The 24,851-nt window shown below is 48.4% G+C and overlaps 1 protein-coding gene across 1 annotated transcript in view; it reads left to right on the top strand.

The window, feature by feature from the left end:
• Window positions 1–7: 7 nt before the first annotated feature.
• LOC147080875 (E3 ubiquitin-protein ligase ZFP91-like) overlaps window positions 8–24,851 on the top strand; it is a gene marked incomplete at its 5' end in the record, with an annotated part of 37,946 nt that continues 13,102 nt past the window's right edge. The window contains 6 exons of the mRNA XM_085981051.1: window positions 8–239; window positions 3,044–3,101; window positions 3,313–3,405; window positions 4,359–4,439; window positions 16,194–16,244; window positions 16,497–16,575. Coding sequence (XP_085837177.1) covers window positions 8–239; window positions 3,044–3,101; window positions 3,313–3,405; window positions 4,359–4,439; window positions 16,194–16,244; window positions 16,497–16,575 — 594 coding nt within the window. The remainder of the gene's footprint in view (window positions 240–3,043; window positions 3,102–3,312; window positions 3,406–4,358; window positions 4,440–16,193; window positions 16,245–16,496; window positions 16,576–24,851) is intronic.

The raw sequence follows: 24,851 nt of genomic DNA, 5'->3' as shown, positions 1-24,851 counted from the left end.
GAGTGCGTGTGAGGAGCCGGAGTCCAACACCGCCCCGGAACCCAAGTGGGAGGCCCATTACTGGGAGGAAGCCTCGCCCTCCACCTACCCTGCCCCAGAAATTCACACGCACGCGGTCAACAGGCGGGACCTGGCCGGAGAGCGAGCGGTCAACACCGAGACCGACATGGAGGCAGAGACAATGCAGCTCATCTGCGAGTCGGTGCCAGACCAGAAGGATGAGAGCATCACGCTCGCTGGTAAGTACAGCTGTGACGGTGTAATAGGCCAGAGGCTTGGGGTGGCTGTTTAATATAGACTATTATTTTTATAGTTAAATGTTACACATCACAATAAAGCTTATTTACAAGGGCCCAAACCTGGTTAAGAGCAAAAACTGTGCAAAGGGACATTTCAAGTTTGTTGGGAGAGCTTCCTGGGTATTGTCAGTCAGTCAATCTCTTGGCTCTAGCAGACAGACATCAGGCTGTACTTTACTCTGAGGCCTTACTGACCTCCACCCTAGGGTTCCCTGGGCACTGACTCTCAACATCCTGGGGGGGTTCACCATTGACTAGTAACTTAACTGGACCAGCCACACAATACTGTGGCAACAAAAGTAGGTCAGAGGCTGGGTATTCTCACCTCCTGACTCCCCAAAGCCTTTCCACCCACCTACCTACAAGGCACAAGCCAGGAGTGTGATGGTATACTTGTGAAGGAATAAGCCATATTTCAGAAAAATACACCATCATATGAACAGAATTCTGATTTTATTAATACATGATATACTGGGTTTAAAAGTCTGGAAAGCCTCGGCGACACGAGCTGTCTCAATACCGGCTTCTGAGGTGGGATGGTTTGATAACACAAGTTGTAAAATACCACACAAGCTTTGAAATAGGAATTGGTTAAAAATACTAAAACAATGGCCCTATTGAAATAGCAGTTTGGTGCTTCTAGAAGGTCTGGAGTTTGGGAGAAACAATGGAATGACCCAAATAAAGTGTTAGTTTGAACAGGAACACAGAAACATTAAAAAAGACATGTGCCTTTGAAAAGATGACATCAAGTAAAAGAAACACCTGCTGGTCAAATAGTTTTTAGGTTAAACTTGGAAGACAGGAGACATAATTCTTAATGCAACCATTGAGATAGCTAGAAAACAATCAAGTACCCTGGTTGAAGTGGTTTTGATTTACATGTTGTAAAAGGTACCTACAGAACACTTTGAAAATATGACTTCAATAGATGACACCAAGCAATCGCATGGTTTTTGTATTGAACTTGGAACAGTTAGGAATCATGACGTCTGCTAAAACCAGTTAAGCCAATATTAAGAATTGAATGGAAGACCTTCGATAAAAAATGGCATCAAAGAGATACATAAGCTATAACCGTTTTTTATGATAACTATTGAACACCTAAAGATAGAGACAGAAGTCTGAGAGTTGGCAGCTGAAATGACAGTAAGAATAGTAAGAATTCAACAGAGAGAATGAAGAAAGATAATCAGCTTACATCAGCAGAAAACTTCAAAGGATAAACCACTGAAATAAAGTATAAAAATAAGAGCTTTTCAGATAGACAGTGAGAAGTTGCTGGGAAGGGTCAAGCGATTCTCTGCTTCAGAACCACTCTGTAAGCCTCCAACTCTTGAGTCTTGGATAATCAAGGTATTTGATTTTGGTGGATATCCTGGATTAGAATTAAGAATAAGAAATGTAAAAATATACGAAGTTTAAGATTTGTGAGTAAGAATCTCTGAGGATAAGAAATGTAAGCTATTTGTTTTTCAACTGTTAATGTTGTGATTAACTCAAAAGCTGTTAACTGTATGTCGACTCTTGAGACAATTCTAAAAATATATAGATTTATTGAAGTAGTATTTCTGTATCAATCTCGCAAACTCAATTTCTGTACACTCTTTTTGTGAGGAGTTGCAGAATTCTGGGGGGTATTCCGGACCCTCATAATATCCAGAAGGTTACATCTAGTTAAACTTATTAAAAGTGCTATCTGGAGGACGGTAACATCTTCAAGTCGTTTCTTTCGTTTAGGGAGAGATAGTCTGAACCTTTAGACCCAATTAAGCGTCTTATAGAATTCGGCTATCTCTAACTTTGGTTGAAGGTGAATGTCTGGGGAATACACATGATCTGGGGTAGCCCGAAAAAGGCTAGGACTGTAATTATCCCTTCAGTTGGCGTCCCACGTTGGTTATAACTAATGTATCTCTTTGATGCCATTTTTATCGTACTCTCCATTTCCCTGGATGGGTGCAGCTCCAACAAGACTCGAGAAGCTCGACACCATCCAGGGCAAAGCAGCCCCTTGATTGGCACCCCATCCGCCACCTTACCACCGGCGCACCGTGGCTGCAGTGTGTACCATTTACACGATGCACTGCAGCAACTCGCCAAGGGCTTCTTCGGCAGCACCTCCCAAACCCGCAACCTCTTCCACCTAGAAGGACGAGGGCAGCAGGCGCATGGGAACACCACCACCTCCAAGTTCCCCTCCAAGTCACGCACCATCCTGACTTGGAAATATATCGCAGTTCCTTCATCGTCGCTGGGTCAAAATCCTGGAACTCCCTCCCTGACAGCACTGTGGGAGTAGCTTCACCACACGGACTGCAGCGGATCAAGAAGGTGGCTCACCACCACCTTCTCGAGGGCAATTAGGGATGGGCAATAAATACTGGCCTTGCCAGTGACTCCTGCATCCTGTGAATGAATAAATTTAAGGAGGAGGCTGGGGGTGTAGCACTGAGGCACACAGAGCAAGTGACCCCTCGCTCAAATATAAGCTTTCCTCTATGGCCTTACTGACCACTAGGGTTAGGGGTCCCTGACCCTCCCTGGTGACCAGGTTTTCCCTGAGCACTGACCCTCCCTGGGGTCCCCCGGGTGCTGACTCTCCCAAAGATAAACGTTCTCAGGCTTACCTGCCGTGTTTTCCCCGCCGCCGCCCCCCCCCCACAATCCCCTCTTCCACTCCCTCCCCAGGGTTACCTGCAGTGCTCCCGTGTCCTCTCACCTCTCCTTTCTTCTCTCCCCAGGATTAGCTGCTGCCGCTGGTCTCCCCGATTCCATGAGAGAGCCGGAACTGGTAAACAGGTAGGAGACAGCCCGCCCTCGTCCTGCCCGATCAATGACCCTTTGCCTCCCACCCTCCATAAATACAGCAACAGAACGGCCCCCTCTCCCCTGATGGTGGGTGGGGCAGAGTCCGGGGGAGGGGGGGGGGAATTCATTGCGGGGAGCACTTGGTCTGACAGTGAGGTGGGCGGTGTTGCTCCCTGTGACTTACCTGCGTGTGTTTTTGCAGTGAGGAAGAGGAGGCGGAGTTTGTGGAGACGGACGATGACATCCCGTTCCATGACGATCCCAAAGATGCAATGTACGAGCCGTCACCACACAGGTAACGAGGGTGAGGAGGGCCGGGCGTGGACCCCTCGCGCACCCGGAGGCCAGCTCGCCTTTGCGCCCCCATCGTGTGCGCCCCTGGCCTGCCTTTCCTCTCTCACCGCGCCCCTCTCTCCAAACCTGCCTTTCCTCCCGACACGTGATTCAACGTCTGCCCTCGCGTCCGTCGACGCCCCCCGCCACCGCTGACCTCGCTCTCCTTATCGTGCTCTCTGCGTGTCGCCCCCCCCCCGGGCTCTCTGCGTGTCCCCCCCCCCGGGCTCTCTGCGTGTCCCCCCCCCCCCCCGGGCTCTCTGCGTGTCCCCCCCCCCCCTCGGGGCTCTGTGCGTGTCCCCCCCCTCGGGGCTCTGTGCGTGTCCCCATCCCCCCCCCCCTCGGGGCTCTCTGCCCATCCCCCCCCCCTCGGGGCTCTCTGCCCGTTCCCCCCCCCCTCGGGGCTCTCTGCCCGTTCCCCCCCCCCCCCCCCCCCTCGGGGCTCTCTGCCCGTCCCCCCCCCCCTCGGCCTCGCGGCGTGGCCCCCCCCCTCGGCCTCGCGGCGTGGCCCCCCCCCTCGGCCTCGCGGCGTGGCCCCCCCCCTCGGCCTCGCGGCGTGGCCCCCTCGGCCTCGCGGCGTGGCCCCCTCGGCCTCGCGGCGTGGCCCCCTCGGCCTCGCGGCGTGGCCCCCCCCTCGGCCTCGCGGCGTGGCCCCCCCCTCGGCCTCGCGGCGTGGCCCCCCCCCCCCTCGGCCTCGCGGCGTGGCCCCCCCCCCCCCCTCGGCCTCGCGGCGTGGCCCCCCCCCCCCTCGGCCTTTCTCCGTCTCCCCCGCCTCGGCCGGCCTCTCTCCGTCTCCCCCCCCTTCTCTCTTTCTCTCTACGCCCAACCCCCCCATCCTTCAGCTGCTCCCTCGCTCTGTGTCGGGAGCACCTCATATCCAATCTATTCTCGAGTGTGTTGTGATGTGATCCTCAGGGAGCGTGGGAAACAGAGGCGGAGACCGCGGCAAGAGAAAGAAACACTGGAGACAGTGGAGCAGGTGGAACCTCCCAAAAGGTAAAGGCAGCCTGAAGTGATCCCAGCTATAGGAACAGGAGCAGGCCATTTAGCCCCTCCAGCTTGTTCCGCCATTTAATGAGTTCGTGGCTGATCTGCGACTAAACTTCATCTAGCCACCTTTGCCCCATATCCCTTAATATCCTTGGTTAACAAAAGTTTCATTCTCCAATCGACTGACCACCCCCCCCCCCCCCCCCCCCCCCCTCAATTTCAGTCCATTTAGTGACCCCCGGTTTGATGGGCTCTGTCTAACTCGTGGGAGGAGGAGAACAGGTTTTACAGCACTGAAAGAGGCCCTTCGGCCCATCGTGTCCACGCTGCCCATCAAGCCCTGTCTATTCTAATCCCATTTCCCAGCACTTGGTCCATAGCCTTGTATGCTATGGCGTTTCAAGTGCTCATCTAAATGCTTCTTAAATGTTGTGAGCGTTCCTGCCTCCACCATCCTTTCAGGCAGTGAGTTCCAGATTCCAACCACCCTCTGGGTGAAAATTTTTTTCCTCAAATCCCCTCTAAATCTCCTGCCCCTTACCTTGAATCTATGCCCCCTTGTTATTGACCCCTCTACTAAGGGGAAAAGTTCCTTTCTATCCACCCTATCTATGCCCCTCATAATTTTGTACACCTCCATCAGGTCCCCCCTCAGCCCTCTCTGCTTTAAGGAAAACAACCCCAGCCTGTCCAGTCGCTCTTCATAGCTGAAGCGCTCCAGCCCAGGTAACATCCTGGTAAATCTCCTCTGCAATGCAATCACATCCTTATAGTGTGGCGACCAGAAATGCACACAGTATTCCAGCTGTGGCCTAACTAGCGTTTTGTACAGCTCCTTCATAACCTCCTTGCTCTTGCCGAGGCATAGAATATAAGTATCCCATATGCCTTTTTAACCACTTTATCTACCTGTACTGCTGCCTTCGGGGATCTATGTATATGCACACCAAGGTCCCTCTGATCCTCTGTCCTTTCTAGGGTCCTACCATTCATTGTGTATTCCCTTGCCTTGTTAGTCCTCCCAAAATGCATCACCCACACTTTTCAGGGTTCAATTCCATTTGCCACTGTTCTGCCTATCTAACCAACCCGTCTATCATCCTGTAGCCTGAGGCTTCCCTCCTCGCTATTTACCACTCCACCAATTTTTGTGTCATCTGCAAACTTCTCTTCTCTTAGGCAGTCCCTTGGAACCAAGGATGACTTGCTTCCACATTAAAAATGAGTTCTCAGGTGACTGATTAGCCCAATGCGGGACCTACAGCCTCTGTTACAGGTGGGGCAGACGGTGGCTGTTGCCTTTCCAGAAGACGGTGTAGCCACCACCTTGCTCCTTGAGCTGGCCTTCCCCTGCCCGCCGGGTCTCACTTAGGACGGCGATGTCAATGTCGAAACGTCTGCGCTCCCGGGCAATGATAGCAGTACGGTGTTCCAGTCTGTCACTGTTGGGGTTGTCCATGAGGGTCCTGAGGTTCAAGGTCCCGAACTTCATTTTAAAGGGTGGAAGATGCCTGTGCATGAATTCATTTAACGTGGGGTGGCCGTTGCACACCATCTACCACACGGGCTTGACAGAGCACGGTCTTGGTCCAATGGCAAGGGGATCCAAGATGATTGGAGACCAGGCTCTGCTACAACGGCCTAGCGCGCACACAAACATAATGCTACTGTCCTCCTCCCTCCTTCCCGCAGGTCCTCTCTGCCTGGGTTTCGTAGGATGCATTGTGTTCCTCCTGACCTCGCTGTTGGCCCGTGCCGCACCTTCCCTGGACCCCGACCCTGCTGCTGGTCCACGCTGCGCCACTCCTGGGCCTTCACCTCGCTGCTGGGCTTGTCCTCGCTCCTGGGTCCCGACCTCGGACATGAACGATGTTGTCTCACAGGATCAAGCGATTCACTAGTCTAGTGGAGAAGCATAGTCTTGACGGCAGAGAGGTCTGGGAATTTGGGAGCTAAGTTTAAGTGAAGAGCCAGTGCTGCGAACTTACTGATCATACCTCCTACATTCATATCTAAATCATTTAATGTACACTACAAACAGCAAAGGACCCAGTACCGATCTCTGCAGTACACCACTGGACACAGGCTTCCAGTCCCAAAAACAACCTTCGACCATCACCCTCTGCCTCCTACCACTAAGCCAATTTTGGATCCCATGGGCTCGTAGATTCTTGACCAGTCTCCCCTGCGAGACTTTGTCAAAAGCCTTACTGAGGTCCATATAGACTAGATCAACTGCACTACCCTCATCCACACACCTAGTCACCCCCTCGAAAAATTCAATCAAATTAGTTAGACATGATCTCCCCCTGACAAAAGCCATGCTGACTATCCTTGATTAAACCTTGCCTCTCCAAGTGGAGACTAATTCTGTCCCTCAGAATTTTTTCCAATAATTTCCCTACCACTGATGTTCGGCTCACTGGCCTGTAATTCCCTAGTTTATCCCTACTACCCTTCTTGAATAAGGTAGTACGTTAGCTGATCTCCAGTCCTGTTGCACCTCCCCTGTGGCCAGAGAGGTTCTGAAAATTTGTGTCCGAGCCGCTGCAATCTCCTCCCTTGCCTCACATAGTAGCCTGGGATACATCTCGTCAGGGCCTGGGGATTTATCCACTTTTAAGCCCGCTAAAACCGCTAGTACCTCCTCCCTCTCAATACTAATTTGTTCAAGTATATCACAATCCCCTTGCCTGATTTCTATGCCTACATTGTCCTTCTCCATAGTGAACACAGATGCAAAATATTCATTTAAAACCTCACCTACATCTTCTGGCTCTACACACAGATTGCCACTTTGGTTCCTAATGAGCCCTACTCTTTTCCTGGTTATCCTCTTGCCCTTTAATATACTTATAAAACATCTTGGGATTTTCCTTTATTTTGCCTGCCAGTGTTTTTTCATGCCTCCTCTTCGCTCTCCTAATTTCTTTAAGTACCCCCTTGCACTTTCTATACTCATCTAGGCCTTCCACTGTTTTTAGTCCTTTGTATCTGCCAAAAGCCTCCCTTTTTTTCCTAATCCATTCTTGTATATCCCTTGACATCCAGGGTTCCCTAGTTTTGTTGGTCCCACCCTTGACCTTTATGGGAACATGTTGACGTTGTACTCTCTCTTTTCTTTCTGAAGACCCCCACTGCTCTGATGTGGATTTTCCTACAAGTAGCTGATCCCAGTCCACTTTGGCCAGATCCTGCCTTATATTTAAATCGGCCTTCCCCCAGTTTACAACCTTTATTTACTACCTTAAATCTCACTGAAGTATGGTCACTGTCACCAAAATGCTCTCCTACTGACACTTGCCCGGCTACATTCCCTAGACTTAGGTCCAGTACCGCCCCCTCTCTTGTAGGACTTTCTACATGCTGGCTCAAAAAGCTTTCCTGGATGCACTTTGCAAATTCCGCACCCTCTAAGCCTTTCACACTCTGACTATCCCAGTTAATATTGGGGAAGTTGAAATCCCGTACTATTATTACGCTATTATTTCTGCACCTCTGAGATTTGCCTACATATCTGTTCCTCTATCTGCCCCTGACTCTTTGGGGGCCTATAGTACACTCCCAACAAAGTGCTTGCCCACTTTTTGTTTTTAAGCTCTAGCCATATGGCCTCATTAGAGGAACCTGCTAAGATATCATCCCTCCTTACAGCAGTCATTGACTCCTTGATTAATATTGCGACACCCCCTCCTCTTTTACACCCCCCTCTGTCTCGCCTGAAGATTCTATACCCCGGAATATTGAGCTGCCAGTCCTGCTCCTCCCTCAACCATGTCTCTCTGATAGCAACAATATCATACTCCCATGTGTTCATCAACACCTTCAATTCATCTGCCTTACTCGCAAGACTCCTTGCATTAAAATAAATGCCATCCAGCCTTGCCCTACTCCCTTGTGCTGTTACATATTTGCTCTGCCTTCCAGGCTGACTTGTTTTTTCCTCTATATTTGGCTGTGCATCACCCCCTACTATAGCACCACTCCATATCCCATCCCCCTGCCAAGGTAGTTTAAACACCCCCCTAACGACAGGAAAAGTTCTGATATCCGGGACCGGCGTGATACCGATCTATCAAAAGTTCCGGAGTGGTGAGCGGATTATCTACCCAGGCTGTTTTTAACTAAGAAAAATTTAAAAATCAAGAAATGTGCAATATACAGTAATTGGGTACTCGCCTACAGAATGTTGTTAAATGGATGGTGAAAGATGCTTGATTAAGTACAGTACTGCCAGTTGATGGTAATCCATAACTCTTTAATAACTTAACAGTAAAACAAAACTTATAAACGACTGTGCAGTGCACCAAAACTTAAACGACTGTGCAGTACAGTATAAAGTACTGTACGGTGGTTGACTCTACACTTATTCCAAGCCAACTGGTTCATCAGGATCATGCACTTCAACAGATTGTTCAGGCACTTCCACTGCTCCAACTCTTTTGGAAGCTTTCTTAAACGTGCCCCGGATGCCTGCTTGCTCAGTGGACTCTTGCCTTCTTTGTAGAAAGGTAGACTGCAGAATATGGAGCTGCATAACTTCTTGGGCAGAATAGCAAGAACAGCTTTCAGCAAATTTCATGAATGAAGCAAGATCTGCTGCAGCGTTAGCCCAAGAAATCTTGTTCACTTCAGAAAGCTCATCGTCTTCATTTTCCATCACACTTTCCTTTTCTTTCTTTGGATTCAAAACAGTCTCCATTATTTCATCATCACTTAGCAAATGCACAACAGCAACTTTATCTGCATCAACCCACTGCTCAATATCACTTTCACTGAGGTGATAGAGGGTTTGCTGGGCCTACATCTTTCACCATGTCCGCCATTTCCATTACTGCAGTCTTCCACGGACGAAGATTGAACCCACGAAATTCCTCCTCTGAAGAAGAACCTTCAGCAAACATTACAGAAGGCCACAATTTGCACCAGGCTTGTCTCAAAGTGTGACCTTTCACCAATTTCCAGGAACATGCAACATTAAAGATGGCATCTTTAAGATTGTATTCCTTCTGAAATGCCTGAATACCTGTATTGTCATCTTGGCTTATCAGTCTACGTAGGAAGTCTTTCTTGTAATGACACTTGAGATTTTGGATAACGCCCTGGTCCATGGGTTGTATGAGAGAAGTTACATTTGGTGGCAAATAAATGGTGAAAATATTTCCAGAAACCAACTCTGATTCATGCGGATGGGTTCTACAATTATCCAGCAATAAAATGCATTTGCTATCTTCAGGTTTCCTTATTCTACGGAAATGTTCCCTCACAGATGGAGCAAAAGTATGATGGAACCAATTTGAAAAGATTTCCTTCTCCATCCAAGCATTTGCTTGAGCTTTGTACTCAACAGGTAAGTGCCTCACATTTTTAAATGCACGGGGATTTTTATACTTCCCAATGACGAGAAGTTTAACCCGGTGTGATCCAGCAGCGTTCGCACATGTTCGCACGGTTACGCAATCTTTATTTTTCTTGTAACCTGAAGCATTAGCCTCACTAGCCCCCGCAAGTGTTGATTCTGGCAAAAAACCTCCAAAATAAGCCAGTTTCATCGGCATTGTATAGCTGTGCTGGCGACAAATCGTGTTGCTGCACAATCCGATTGAAATAATCGCAGTATTCTGCGGTGTCGTGATCAGCTGATTTCTTCTCCCCGCAAACATCGAGTCGTCGTATCCCATGCCGTGCCTTGAAGCACGATAGCCATCCATCAGAGAAAGCACACGTGTCAGTGAGCTCCATCTTTGCGTAAAAATCCTTCGCTTTTTCGATTAGCATGGGTCCGGAAATCGGAACACCCTCTGAACGCTTCAGAGCAAACCACTCATAAAGCACGGTATCCAGCTCTTCAAGCTTAGGCTTACGAAGCATGCGCCGTTTCTCTACACTGTAAGATGTCTCCGAGCTTGCATAAAACTTGAGCAGCTTACCCTTCTGCGCTTTGATGTCGTACATTTATGACGAACCGATTTTGAATTCTTTCATAATGTGCATACGCTTCGCTCCCATTTCTAGTCGTCTGCATATATCAATTTTCTGTTTTGACGTTCACACCACTCTCTTCCTTTTGGTTGGATCAACTTTTGGGATTTCCCTAATGCAGTCCAATGAGTTGCAGCAGAGTTGGAGACACACAGCACTGTACTGGAACCCCAAAAAATGGCGGATCAGAAGAGGCTACCAGCAGCGTGGGAGGGTGAGACTCCTGATGCAGGGTTTCTGAGGTGTTCCGAGTTCCGCTGGCGCCAAGAGGCCGAGTAGTGGCAGTTTGTAGAACTACCCCCACTGATGAACTCGGCAACCGTTGGAGACTCGGACTCGGAACCGGCAACATTGCCGGTTACTGAGGCGCTGTTTTCGGGGGGTGAATTCTGCCGGTAGAGTGAGGTTTCCGGACATACAACCTCCGGTTAAACCAAAGTTTCCTGTACTAGCAAACCTTCCCGCAAGGATGATCCCGTTCCGGTTCAGGTGCAACCTGTCCGACTTGTACAGGTCCCACCTTCCCCAGAAGCAGACCCAGTGATCCAGGAAACTAAAGCCTCCCTCCTGCACAAACTCTTCAGCCACACATTCATCTGCTCTATCCTCCTATTCCTATATTCACTAGCACATGGCACTGGGAGTAATCCAGAGATTACAACTTTGAGGTCCTACTTTTTAATCTGCTACCAAGCTCCCTAAATTGTTGTTGCAGGACCTCATCGCTCTTTCTACCCATGTCGTTGGTACCAATGTGAACCATGACCTCTGACTGTTCTCCCTCCCCATTCAGAATGCCCTGCAGCTGTTCACTGACATCATTGACCCTGGCTCCAGGGAGGCAACATACCATCCTGGAGTCACGTCTGTGGCCACAGAAACGTCTATCTGTTCCCCTTACGATAAAATCCCCCATCACTATTGCTCTCCCACACCTTTTCCTCACCTGTGCAGCTGAGCCACTCGTAGTGCCACGGACTTGGTTTCTCAGGGGAGAGCAGCAAGAGCCATCTCCCCCATCAGTATCCAAAACGGAAAACCTGTTGGAGAGGGCGATGGACCCAGGGGACTCCTGCACTACCTTCCTAGTTCTTTTACTCTGTCTGGCGGTCACCCATTCCCTGTCTGCCTGTGCACTCTTTACCTGCGGTGTGACCACCTTACTAAACGTGCTTCACGGATGCTCCACAGTGACTCCAGCCGCAGCACCAGCTCCGAAACGTGGATTTCGCGTAGCTGCAGCTGGAAACACTTCCTGCACATGTGTTCACCCTGGACACCTAACGCTGGAGCGTTTCAGCTATGAAGAGAGACTGGACAGGCTGGGGTTGTTTTCCTTCGAGCAGAGAAGATAGCGGTGTACAAAATTATGAGGAGCGTAGATAGAAAGGGACTTTTCCCCTTCGTGCAGGGGGCATAGTTTCACGGTAAGGGGCAGGAGGTTTAGAGGGGATTTGAGGAAATCTTTTTCACCCAGAGGGTGGTTGGAATCTGGAACTCACTGCCTGAAAGGGTGGTAGAGGCAGGAACCCTCAACATTCAAAAAGCATTTAGATGAGCACTTGAAACGCCATAGCATACAAGGCTACGGACCAAGTGCTGGAAAATGGGATTAGAATAGACGGGGCTTAATGGCCGGCGCAGACATGATGGGCTGAAGGGCCTCTTTCTGTGCTGTATAACTCTGAATCTTGCGCGCCGTCTCTGGGGGACGGGCCCCCCCCCCTCGCGCACCGTCTCTGGGGGACGGGTGCCCCCCCCTCGCGCACCGTCTCTGGGGGACGGCTTCCATGGGCACAGGGTATCATGTTATCCAAGTCTGCGTATCTGTTCAGAATCCCGGGCCCTTGAGGATCGCTGCACGCTAAAACTTTAACTCTCTTTGGAACAATAATCTAAATGCTACTAGTAGATTGAGTGGGATGAAAGAGTAGAGGGACTTGGGGGTGCACATTCACAAATTTCTGAAGGTGGCAGGGCAAGTTGATATGGCACTTCAGAAAGCATATGGGATACATGGCATTCTAAGTAAAGGGCATTGAATACAAAAACAAGGAAGTCATCCTAAACCTTTACAAATCACTGGTTAGACCTCAGCTGGAGTATTGTGTACATTTAAGGATGTGAAGGCCCTTGAGAGGGTACAGCGAAGGTTTAGCAGGGTGACACCAGGGATGAGGAACTTCAGTTATATGGAGGAGCTGGGATTGTTCTCCTTCGAGCAGAGAAGGTTAAGGGGAGACCTAACAGCATTGATGAAAATACCAAAGGGATTTGATGCAGCAAATGGGGAGAGACTGTTTCCTCTGGCAAGTGTGTCATTAACCAGAGGTAACGTATTTAAAGTAAATGGCAAAAGAGCTAGAGGGGAAATGAGGGGAAACGTCTTCAGAGGGTTGTTAAGATCTGGAACGCTTTACCTGAAGGGATAGCGGAGTCAGATTCCATAAGAAACAGAAGATAGGAGCAGGAGTAGGCCATTGGGCCCCCCTCGAGCCTGTTCCGCCATTCAATGCGATCATGGCTGATCATCCAAATTCAGTACCATGTCCCTGCTTTCTCCCCATATCCCTTGATCCCTTTAGCCATAAGAAATATATCTAACTCCTTCTTGAATATATTTAATGAATTGGCCTCAACTGTCTTCTGTGGTAGAGAATTCCACAGGTTCACCACTCTCTGGGTGAAGAAATTCCTCCTCATCTCAGTCCTAAATGGCTTACCCCTTCTCCTTAGAATGTGACCCCTGGTTCTGGACTCCCCCGCCATTGGGAACATCCTTCCTGCATCTAGTCTGACTAGTCCTGTTAGAATTTTATAAGTTTCAATGAGATCCCCTCTCATTCTAAACTCTAGCCAATATAAGCCTAATCGACCCAATCTCTCTTCATACGTCATTCCTGCCAGCCCAGGTATTAGCCTGGTGAATCTTCGCTGCACTCTCTCCATGGCAAGAACATCCTTCCTCAGATAAGGCGACCAAAACTGCACACAATACTCAAGCTGTGGTCTCAACAAGGCCCTGTACAACTGCAGCAAGGCATCCTTGCTCCTGTACTTGAACCCCCTCGCTATGAAGGCCAACATAACATTTGCCGCCTTAACCGCCTGCTGCACCTGCATGCTTACCTTCAGCGACTGGTGCACAAGGACACCCAGGTCTCGTTGCACTTCCCCTTCTCCCAATCTATTGCCGTTCAGATACTTTCAAAAGGTAATTGGACATGTACTTGAAGAGGACTAACTTAGAGGGTGCAGAATTCTTAAAGTGCATCCAGGAGAGCTTTTTGAGCCAACATGTAGAAAGTCCTACAAGAGAGGGGGCGGTACTGGACCTAATTCTGGGGAATGTAGCCGGGCAAGTGGTGGAAGTGTCAGTAGGAGAGCATTTTGGCGACAGTGACCACAATTCGGTGAGATTTAAGGTGGTCATGGAAAAAGACAAAGACGGCCCGGAAATAAGGGTTCTAAATTGGGGGAAGGCCGATTTTAATATGATAAGGCAGGATCTGGCCAAATTGGACTGGGAGCAGCTACTTATAGGAAAATCCGCATCAAAACAGTGGGAGACTTTCAGAAGGGAAATAGAGAGAGTACAACGCCAACATGTTCCTGTAAAGGTCAAGGGTGGGACCAACAAGCAAAGGGAACCTTGGATGACAAGGGATATACAAAAATGCATTAGAAATAAAAGGGGGGCTTTTGGCAGTTACAAAAGACTAAAGACGGAAGAAGCCCTAGAGGAGTATAAAAAATGCAGGGGCATACTTAAAAAAGAAATTAGGAGGGCGAGGAGGGGCCATGAAATAACACTGGCGAGCAAAATAAAGGAAAATCCTAAGATGTTTTATAAGTATATTAAGGGCAAGAGGATAACCAGGGAAAGGGTAGGGCCCATTAGGGACCAAAGTGGCAATCTGTGTGTAGAGCCAGATGATGTAGGCGGGGTTTTAAATGAATTTTTTGCATCTGTGTTCACTATGGAGAAAGACGATGCAGACATAGAAATCGGGCAAGGGGGCTGTGACATACTTGAACATATTAGCATCGAGAGGGAGGAGGTGCTAGCGGTTTTAGCAGGCCAAAAAGTGGATAAATCCCCAGGCCCAGACGAGATGTATCCCAGGCTGCTGTGGGAGGCAAAGGAGGAGATTGCAGGGGCTCTGACACAAATTTTCAGAACCTCTCTGGCCACAGGGGATGTACCAGAGGACTGGAGAACAGCTAACGTAGTACCATTATTCAAGAAGGGTAGCAGGGATAAACCAGGGAATTACAGGCCAGTGAGCCTAACATCTGTGGTAGGGAAATTATTGGAAAAAATTCTGAGGGACAAAATTAGTCTCCACTTGGAGAGGCAAGGATTAATCGGGGATAGTCAGCATGGCTTTGTCAAGGGTAAATCATGTCTGACAAATCTGATTGAATTTTTCGAGGGGGTGACTAGGGGGGTGGATGAGGGAAATGCTGTGGATGTGGTTTACATGGACTTCAGTAAAGCTTTTGACAAAGTCCCGCATAGGAGACTGGTCAAGAAGGTAAGAGCCCATGGGATCCAGGGTGCCTTGGCGCGTTGGATCCTAAACTGGCTGAGTGGCAGGAGGCAGAGGGTGATGGTCGAAGGTTGCTTTTGTGACTGGAAGCCTGTGTCCAGTGGGGTACCTCAGGGATCGGTGCTGGGTCCCTTGTTGTTTGTGATCTACATAAATGATTTGGATGAGAATGTAAAAGGTATGATCAGTAAGTTCGCAGATGACACGAAAATTGGTGGGGTGGTAAATTGTGAGGAGGAAAGCCTCAGGCTACAGGACGATATAAACGGGTTGGTCAGATGGGCGGAAAAGTGGCAAATGGAATTTAACCCTGAAAAGTGCGAGGTGATGCATTTTGGACGGACAAATAAGGCAAGGGAATACACAATGAGTGGTAGGACCCTAGGAAGTACAGAGGGTCAGAGGGACCTTGGTGTACATGTACATAGATCCCTGAAGGCAGCGGAACAGGTAGATAAGGTGGTTAAAAAGGCATATGGGATACTTGCCTTCATTAGCCGAGGCATAGAATATAAGAGCAGGGAGGTTATGATGGAACTGTACAAAACGCTGGTGAGGCCACAGCTGGAGTACTGTGTGCAGTTCTGGTCGCCTCACTATAGGAAGGATGTGATTGCTTTGGAGAGGGTGCAGAGAAGATTCACCAGGATGTTACCTGGGATGGAGCGCCTCAGCTATGAAGAGAGGCTGGACAGGCTGGGGTTGTTTTCCTTGGAGCAAAGAAGGCTGAGGGGGGACCTGATTGAGGTGTACAAAATGATGAGGGGCATAGATAGGGTAGACAAAGAGGAACTTTTCCCCTTAGTAGGGGGGTCAATAACAAGGGGGCATAGATTCAGGGTAAGGGGCAGGAGATTTAGAGGGGATTTGAGGAGGAACTTTTTCACCCAGAGGGTGGTTGGAATGTGGAACTCAATGCCTGAAAGGGTGGTAGAGGCAGGAACCCTCACAACATTCAAGAAGCATTTGGATGAGCACTTGAAATGCCATTGCATACAAGGCTATGGACCAAATGCTGGAAAATGGGATTAGACTGGACAGGGATGGATGGGCGGCGCAGACACGATGGGCCGAAGGGCCTCTTTCTGTGCTGTAAAACTCTATGACTCTATGACTATGAACTTACCGGGTTATAAGGGGACAAACTGTGGTCTCCTGATAATATGTTGTTTAAATCGCTGTAATATATAACTGACTGACGCTTCATCTCTTCAATCTTCGACAGGAGGCCACGGAGATCCAAAGAAGACAGAGGCCCTCGATTGCCTAAAAAGCGGTAAGTCTGTTGCGTGTGTTACTGTATAACCGGCCGGGGGGGTGGGGGAGGAGGGGGCAGTGACTGGAGTATAACCGGGAGGACAGATGCTTTGCCATTGGACAACTCCGCTTCCAACGCAGGACTGTTCGAGACTTTCCACAAATGGGATTGTCCCGGTTACAGTTGGCAAGCGGGAGGGTGGGCCTTCCTGTATAACGATGCTGGGTGTAAGTGAACGTCCTGGTCTAACTGCCCGCTCCTCTCCCTCAGGAAGAAGCCTCCTGTCCAGTACGTGCGCTGTGAGATGGAGGGGTGCGGAACGATCCTCGCCAATCCAAGGTACCTGCAGGTCAGTGCAAACTTGATCCGTTTGGCACATTTCATTTTTTAAAAATAAACATTTCTTTCAAATGTCCTACTCTGCAGACGGTTAGATTGAGCAGTGTCAGTCTGATCTAGAACAGAGGGTTAGACTGAGCCGTGTCACTCTGATCTAGAACATAGTGTTAGACTGAACAGTGTTGCTCTGTTATAGAACGGTAGGTTAGACTCAGCACTATTACTCTGATCTAGATCAGGGGGTTACACTGAGCAGTGTCACTATGATCTAGAACAAAGGGTTAGACTGAGCCCTGTTGCTCTGATCTAGAACAGTGGGTTAGATTGCAGTGTCACTATGATCTGGAACAAAGCCTTAGACTGAGCAGTGTTGCTCTGATCTGCAAGTGTGTGTTAGACTGAGCAGTATCACTCCGACCAAGAAGTGTGGGTTAGACTCAGCACTGTTGCCCTGATCTAGAACGGGGTTAGACTGAGCAGTGTCACCATAATCTTGAACAGAGTTAGACTCTACTGTGTCACTCTGATCTAGAACAAGTGGGTTAGACTGAGCAATGATGCTCTGAACTAGAACAGTGGGTTAGACTCAGCAGTGTCATTCCAGCCAAGAACAGTGGGTTAGACTGAGCAGTGTTGCTCAGATCTAGAACCGAGGGTTAGACTGGGCAGTGTCGCTCGGGTCTGCCCTGAGCGCCGTCGCTCGGGTCTGCCCTGAGCGCCGTCGCTCGGGTCTGCCCTGAGCGCCGTCGCTCGGGTCTGCCCTGAGCGCCGTCGCTCGGGTCTGCCCTGAGCGCCGTCGCTCGGGTCTGCCCTGAGCGCCGTCGCTCGGGTCTGCCCTGAGCGCCGTCGCTCGGGTCTGCCCTGAGCGCCGTCGCTCGGGTCTGCCCTGAGCGCCGTCGCTCGGTTCTGCCCTGAGCGCCGTCGCTCGGTTCTGCCCTGAGCGCCGTCGCTCGGGTCTGCCCTGAGCGCCGTCGCTCGGGTCTGCAACAGTGGGTTCGACAGCAGCGTCACCATGATCTAGAACAAAGCCTTAAACTGAGCAGTATCACTCCGACCAAGGACAGTGAGTTAGAATAAGCAGCGTTCTGTCAGGACGGGCTTCATTTGAACCAGTCTGGGATCAGTGTCTTGGTGAATCAAATAACTAGAGCTGTAGATAGGGCTTTAAACTGAATAGTGGGGGGGAGGGATACGCTGAGTGGAAATTTAAAAAGTCAAAGAAAAATGAGAATGCAAAAATGCAGGGTAGTGGTAATGATAACCAGAGTGTGACAGGAAGTGACGGAGCATATACACGAGTGCATCAGAAAGAGGGGCCAGAGTAGGCAAAAATGGTAAAAATTAAAAGCTCTATATCTGAACTCACGCAGCATTCGTAACAAGATAGATGAGCTGACAGCACAAATAGAAATAAATGGGTATGATCTGATAGCCATTGCAGAGAGGGTGGTTGCAAGGTGACCAAGGCTGGGAACTGAATATTCAGGGGTATTTGCCATTTTGTAAGGATAGGCAGAAAGGAAAAGGAGGTGATGTGGCTCTGTTAATGAGGGATGAGATCAGTGCAGTAATGAGAAGTGATATTGGCCTAGAAGATCAAGATGTAGTATCAGTTTGGATGGAGATAAGTAATAATGGTAAGAAGTCATTGGTGGGAGTGAGCTACAGGCCCCAAACAGTAGCCACACAGTAGGACAGAGTATAAATCGAGAAATAATAGAGGCTTGTAAGAAAGTTATGGCTATAATCATGGGAGATTTTAATTGGACAAAGCAATTGGCAAAGGTGTAAACTTGAGGAAAAGTTCTTAGTGTATACGGGATGGTTTCTTGGAACAATATGTTGTGGAACCAACCAGGGAGAGGACTATTTTAGAGCTGGTAATGTGTAACGAGGCTGGATTAATTAATGATCTCGAAGTGAAGGATTCTCTTGGGAAGAGTGATCATAGCATGATAGAATTTCAAATTCAGTTTGAGGGTGAGAAAGCTAGGTCTCAAACTAGTGTCCTGAACTTAAACAAAGGTAAATACAAAGGTATGAAGGCAGACTTGGTTAAAGTGGACTGCAAAATTATATTACAGGGTAAGACTGTAGAAAAGCAGTGGCAACCATTTAAGGAGATATTTCTTAACTCCCAGCAAAGATATATTCCAGTGAGAGAGAGAGAGAGACTGTAAGAGAAGGATGAGCCATCCGTGGCTAACTAAGGAAGTAAAGGATGGTATCAAATTGAAAACAAAAACATACAATATTGCGAAGAATAGTGAAAGGCCAGAGGATTGGGCAATTTTCAAAAACAAGCAAAGGACGACTAAAAAAAGAGAGAGAAGCTAGCTTATGAGGAGTAAGCTAGCAAGAAATATAAAAACAGATAGCAAGAGCTTCTACAGATATATAAAAAGGAAGACAGTAGCTATAGTAAATGTTGGTCCCCTGAAGGATGAGTCTGGGGAATTAATAATGGGAAACAGCAAAATGGCGGAGACTTTGGAAAAAAATATTTTGTATCGGTCTTCACGGCAGAAGACACTAAAAGCATCCCAATAATGGATAATCAAGGGGCTATTGGGGGGGGGGGTGGAAATTTAAAACAATCACTATCACTAGAGAGAATGTACTCGACAAACTAATGGGACTAAAGGTGGACAAGTCCCCTGGACCCGATGGCCTGCATCCTAGAGTCTTAAAAGAGGTGGCTGCAGAGATAGTGGATGCAGTGGTTGTAATCTACCAACATTCCCTGGATTCTGGAGAGATCCCAGTGGACTGGAAAACCGCAAATGTAGCACCCTAGAGGGAGACAGAAAGCAGGCAACTATTGACCAGTTAGCCTAACATCTGTCATTGGGAAAATGCTGGAGTCCATCATTAAGAAAGTGGTAGCAGGACATTTAGAAAATCAAAATATCGTCAAGCAGAAACAGCATGGTTTTATGAAAGGGAAATCAAGTTTGACAAATTTGCTGGAGTTCTTTAAGGATGTAACTAGCAGGGTGGATAAAGGGGAACCAGTAGATGTGTATTTGGATTTCCAGAAGGCATTTGATAAAGTGCCACATAAAAGGTTACTGCATAAGATAAGAGCTCACGGGCTGGGGGTAATATATTAGCATGGACAGAGGTTTGGCTAACGAACAGTGTGTCAGGATAAATGGGTCATTTTCAGGTTGACAAACTAGTGGATGCCGCAGGGATCGGTGCTGGGGCCTCAACTATTTACAATCTATATTAATGACTTGGCTGAAGAGACTAGTGTAATGTAGCCAAATTTGCTGCTGATACAAAGATAGGTGGGCAAGCAAACTGTGTGGAGGATGCGAAGAATCTCCAAAGGAATATAGATCGGCTGTGAGTGGGCAAAAATCTGGCAGGTGGAGTATAATTTGGGAAAATGCGAGGTTATCCACTTTGGTAGGAAAAATAAAAAAGCAAATTATTATTTAAGTGGGGAGATTACAAAATGCTGAGGTACAAATGGATCTGGGGGTCCTTGTACATGAGTCACAAAAAGTTAGCACGCAGGTACAGCAAGTAATTAGGAAGGCAAATGGAATGTTGACCTTTATTGCAAAGGGGCTGGAATATTAAAGTAGGGAAGTCCTGTTACAACTGTACAGGGCATTGGTGAGACCACACCTGGAGTACTGCGTACAGTTTTGGTCTCCTTATTTAAGGAAGGATATACTTGCATTGGAGGCAGTTCAGAGAAGGTTCACGAGGTTGATTCTGGAGATGAAGGGGTTGTCTTATGAAGAAAGGTTGGGCCTATTCTCATTGGAGTTTAGAAGAATGAGAGGGGATCTTATTGAAACATAGAAGATTCTGAAGGGGCTTGACAGGGTAGATGCAGAGAGGATGTTTCCCCTCGTGGGAGAATCTGGAACTAGGGCATAATTTCAGAATAAGGGGGCACCCTTTTTAAATCGGAAATGAGGAGGAATTTCTTCTCAGAGGGCTGTGAATCTTTGGAATTCTCTTCCCCAGAGAGCTGCGGAGGCTGGGTCATTGAATATATTTAAGGTGGAGATAGACAGATTTTTGAAAGGTAAGGGAGTCGAGGGTTATGGGGAGCGGGCAGGGAAGTGGAGTTGAGGCCAAGATCAGATCAGCCATGATCTTATTGAAAGGCGGAGCAGGCTCGAGGGGCCAAATGACCTGCTCCTACGTTTTATGTTATGTTCTTGTGTTACTGTGATCTAGAACAGAGCGTTAGACTGGGCAGTGTTCCTCTGACCAGGAACAGTGGATTAGACTTAGCACTGTTGCTCTGATCTAGAACAGGGGGTTAGACTGAGCAGTGCCACTCAGATCGAGAACAGTGGGTTAGACTGCGGACTGCTACTCTGATCTATATTCAGCAGTGTTACTCTGATCTAGAAGCGTGTGTTAGACAGCAGTATCACTCTGATCTGGAACAGAAAGTTAGACTCTGCTGTGTCACTCTGATCTAGAACAGTGGGTTAGACTTGGCAGTGTCAGTCTGATCCAAAACAGTGGCTTGGATCATGCAGTGTCCCCGATCTGGAACAGGTTAGATGGCAGAGTCACTACGATCTAAAACAAAGCCTTAGACTGAGCAATGTCACCCTTATCTGGAACAGTGGGTTAGACTGAGCAGTATCATTCTTATCTAGAACAGGGGATTAGACTGAGCAAGGTTGCTCTGATCTAGAACAGTGGGTTAGACTGCCGTGTCACTCTGATCTAGAACAGTGTGTTAGACTGAGTAGTGCTACTCTGATCTAGAACAGCGCACTAGACTGAGCAGTGTCACCCTGATCTGGACGAGAGAGTTAGGCTGAGCCACGTCACTCTGATCTCGAACAAAGGATCAGACTGAACACTGTCGCTCTGATGTAGAACAGTGGGTTAGACTGCAGTGTCACTATGGTCTAGAACAAAGCTTTACACTGAGCAATGTCACTCTGGTCTAGAACAGTGGGTTAGAATTGGTAATGGCTCACTGATCTAGAACAAGTGTCTCACTGATCTAGAACAGTGTGTTAAACTGTGCCATGTCACTCTGATCTAGAACAGCGGGTTAGACTGAGCAGTGGCACTCTGATCTAGAACTGAGGGTTGGACTGAGCACTGTCAGCCTGATCTAGAACAGCGAGTTAGACTGAGCAGTGTTGCTCTGATCTAGGCTCCTGGGGAATTAATCTTCAATCGTGTAACTTACTGCCCTTTAAAATTAATAGGAAGTTATCCATATTCACAGCCACCCCCTCGACCTCGCCATCTCACGGCCTTGCTACTCCCATCGTGTGGATCACAGATAAGGCAATCTCTGATCACATCCTTGTATCATTTTCCACACACATCTCCCTTCCCCCTCCTAACCCGATGTCTTTCTGTCCCCTCCCCTGGAAAAAATGTTCCCACTCTCTCCAGTCACTTACTACTGCACTTTCCAATTCCCAACTATCTAGCCTTTGGCCGTCCATTCACCATGACAGTTCTGCAGCTACTGATTTGCTAAATCACACCCTCTACTCCACCTTTGATGCCCTTGTCACCATTAAAACCATTACTCTCTCTCATCCTAGTCATTCCCCCTAGTGGACCCCCTCACCTCCGCTCCCTTAAGTCCAAGGGATGCAGTTTTGAACTTCTATGGTGGGCAACTGGTTTAAACGTCTATGGCAGACAACTGGTTTAACCATCCATCGCTAGACCAGTTAAAGCACTATCGGGTCCTGCTCTCCATTGCTAAAACTGTTGACTATTCCAGAATCATCCTGGAATGCAAAGCTAACACCCGGCTTCAAGGAAACCAAGGAAATCATTGTGGAAGGAAGTCTAAAGGCGGAATTCACACCCCCATCCACATCCATGGGGCTGTGGTGGAAAGGGTGGACAGCTTTAAGTTCCTCGGAGTCCACATCACGGAAGACCTCTCCTGGTCCCTCAATACCTCTTTGGTGAAGAAGGCCCAGCAGCGTCTATATTTCCTAAGGAGGCTGAAGGGATGTAACCTGTCACCCCTGATCCTCTCTAACTTCTACCGCTGCACTATAGAGAGCATCCTGACGAACTGTATCACAGTATGGTATGGCAGCTGTAGCTCCTATGACCGGAAAGCCCTGCAGCGGGTAGTCAAAACTGCCCAACGCATTACCGGCACCCGGCTACCGACCATAGAGCACATATACCAGAAACGCTGTTTACGGAGGTCACGGTCCATCATCAAAGACCCTACCCACCCCAGCCACAGTCTGTTCGCCCTCCTGCCATCTGGGAGACGCTACAGATGCATTCGCACCCGAACGACCAGATTTAGGAACAGCTTCTTTCCCAGGGCTGTCATCCTACTGAACTCTACAAATAAACTCTAAAGCCTGCACATCTGCCAATGCACTTTATTATGTTTGTTAATATATTACAAGCCAAATGAATGTTGAATGTTTAAGTGTCTTAATCTAAATGTACACTCTCGGGAGCCGCAAGCCTTCATTTTGTTGTACTGCACTGTGCACTAACAATGACAATAAAGTTGATTATGATAAAGTTGATTATGATTCACCCACAAGCCGTCTTCTTAAACCACACTCACGTCCAACAGCAAGTGCGAGGAGCTCATGGACTTTGTTGTCACAAAGATTGAGACCATCAGTTCAGCCGCCTCTGCTGCTTCCCTCCCTTCAGCACGGTGGCATAGTGGTTAGCACTGTTGCCTCACAGCGCCAGGGACCTGGGTTCAAATCCGGCCTCGGGTGACTGTGTGGAGTTTGCACATTCTCCCCGTGTTTGCGTGGGTTTCCTCCGGGTGCTCCGGTTTCCTCCCACAGCCCAAAGATGTGCGGGATAGGTTGATTGGCCATGATAAAAATTGGCCCTTAGTGTTAGGGGGGATTAAATATGTGGGGTTACGGGGATAGGGCTTGGGTGGGATGGCTGTCGGTGTAGGGACCGGGTGCTAGGGTTTGGATGATCAGCCATGATCTCGTTGAATGGCGGAGCAGGCTCGAAGGGCCGAATGGCCTACTCCTGCTCCTATCTTCTATGTTTCTAACCCGCCGGGCCAAACTTCACCAAATGTTCCCCACTGCCCTATCCCTGAACTCTTGATTCTATCTATTTCCTGCCGTGCTCTCTCTGAGCTCATCTTGTCCATGAGACTTGCCTCCTGGTCCCACCAAACTGCTGACCACCCAACTTCCCTTCCTGGCTTACTTGTTACCTGATATTAATGGTTCCCTCGCCTCAGTTACTGTTCCTCTCCCCTTCAAATATTACGTCACCACTCTTCTCAACAAAAAAAAACACCCTTGACCCCACCGTCCTTGCAAACTACCGCCCCATCTCCAACCTCCATTTTCTCTCCAAAGTCCTTGAACGTGTTGTTGTCTTCCAAATCCATGCCCACCTTTCCCGCAAATCCATGTTTGATTCCCTCCAATCCGGTTTCCGCCCTCGCCACAGCACTGAAAAGGCCTTTTTCAAAGTCACAATTGATATCCTATGTGACGGGGACTGTGGTAAACTATCACTCCTCACCCTTCTCGACCTATCTGCCGCCTTCAACACAGTTGACCACACTATCCTCCTCCAACGCCTCTCCGCCGACGTCCAGGTGGGTGAATCATAGAATCACAGAAATTTACAGCACGGAAGGAGGCCATTCCGGCCCATCGTCCGCACCGGCCACCAAAGAGCTATCCAGCCTAATTCCACTTTCCAGCTCTTGGTCCGTAGCCCTGTACATTACGGCACTTCAAGTGCACATCCAAGCACTTTTTAGATGTGAGGGTTTCAGCCTCTACCACTCTTTCAGGCAGTGAGTTCCAGACCCCCACCACCCTCTGGGTGAACAAATTTCCTCTCAAATCCCCTCTGAACCTACCAATTACTTTAAACCTATGCCCTGTGGTTGTTGACCCCTCTGCAAAGGGAAATAGGTCCTTCCTATCCACACTTTCCTCATGGTTAAAACTCTCCAGTCCAGGTAACATCCTTGTAAATCTCCTCTGTACCCTCTCTGTGCAATCACATCCTTCCTGTAATGTGGTGACCAGAACTGCATGCAGAACTCTAGCTGTGGCCTAACTAGTGTTTTATACAGTTCAAGCATAACCTCCCTGCTCTTGTATTCTATGCCTTGGCTAATAATGGGGAACAAGCAAATGGCAGAGCAATTAAAAAAAATACTTTGATTCTGTCTTCACAAGAGGGCACAAATAACTTCCCAGAAATGCTAGGGAACCAAGGGTCTAGTGACAAGGAGGAATAGTATTATTAAAAAAGTAGTCCTGGAGAAATTAATGGGACTGAAAACCGATA

This window comes from Somniosus microcephalus, unplaced genomic scaffold (genome assembly GCF_052327205.1).
Source record: "Somniosus microcephalus isolate GS21.2 unplaced genomic scaffold, FLI_Smic_1.0 scaffold1052, whole genome shotgun sequence".
Classification (NCBI taxonomy): domain Eukaryota; kingdom Metazoa; phylum Chordata; class Chondrichthyes; order Squaliformes; family Somniosidae; genus Somniosus; species Somniosus microcephalus.
This window is presented reverse-complemented; position numbering and strand designations above follow the sequence as displayed.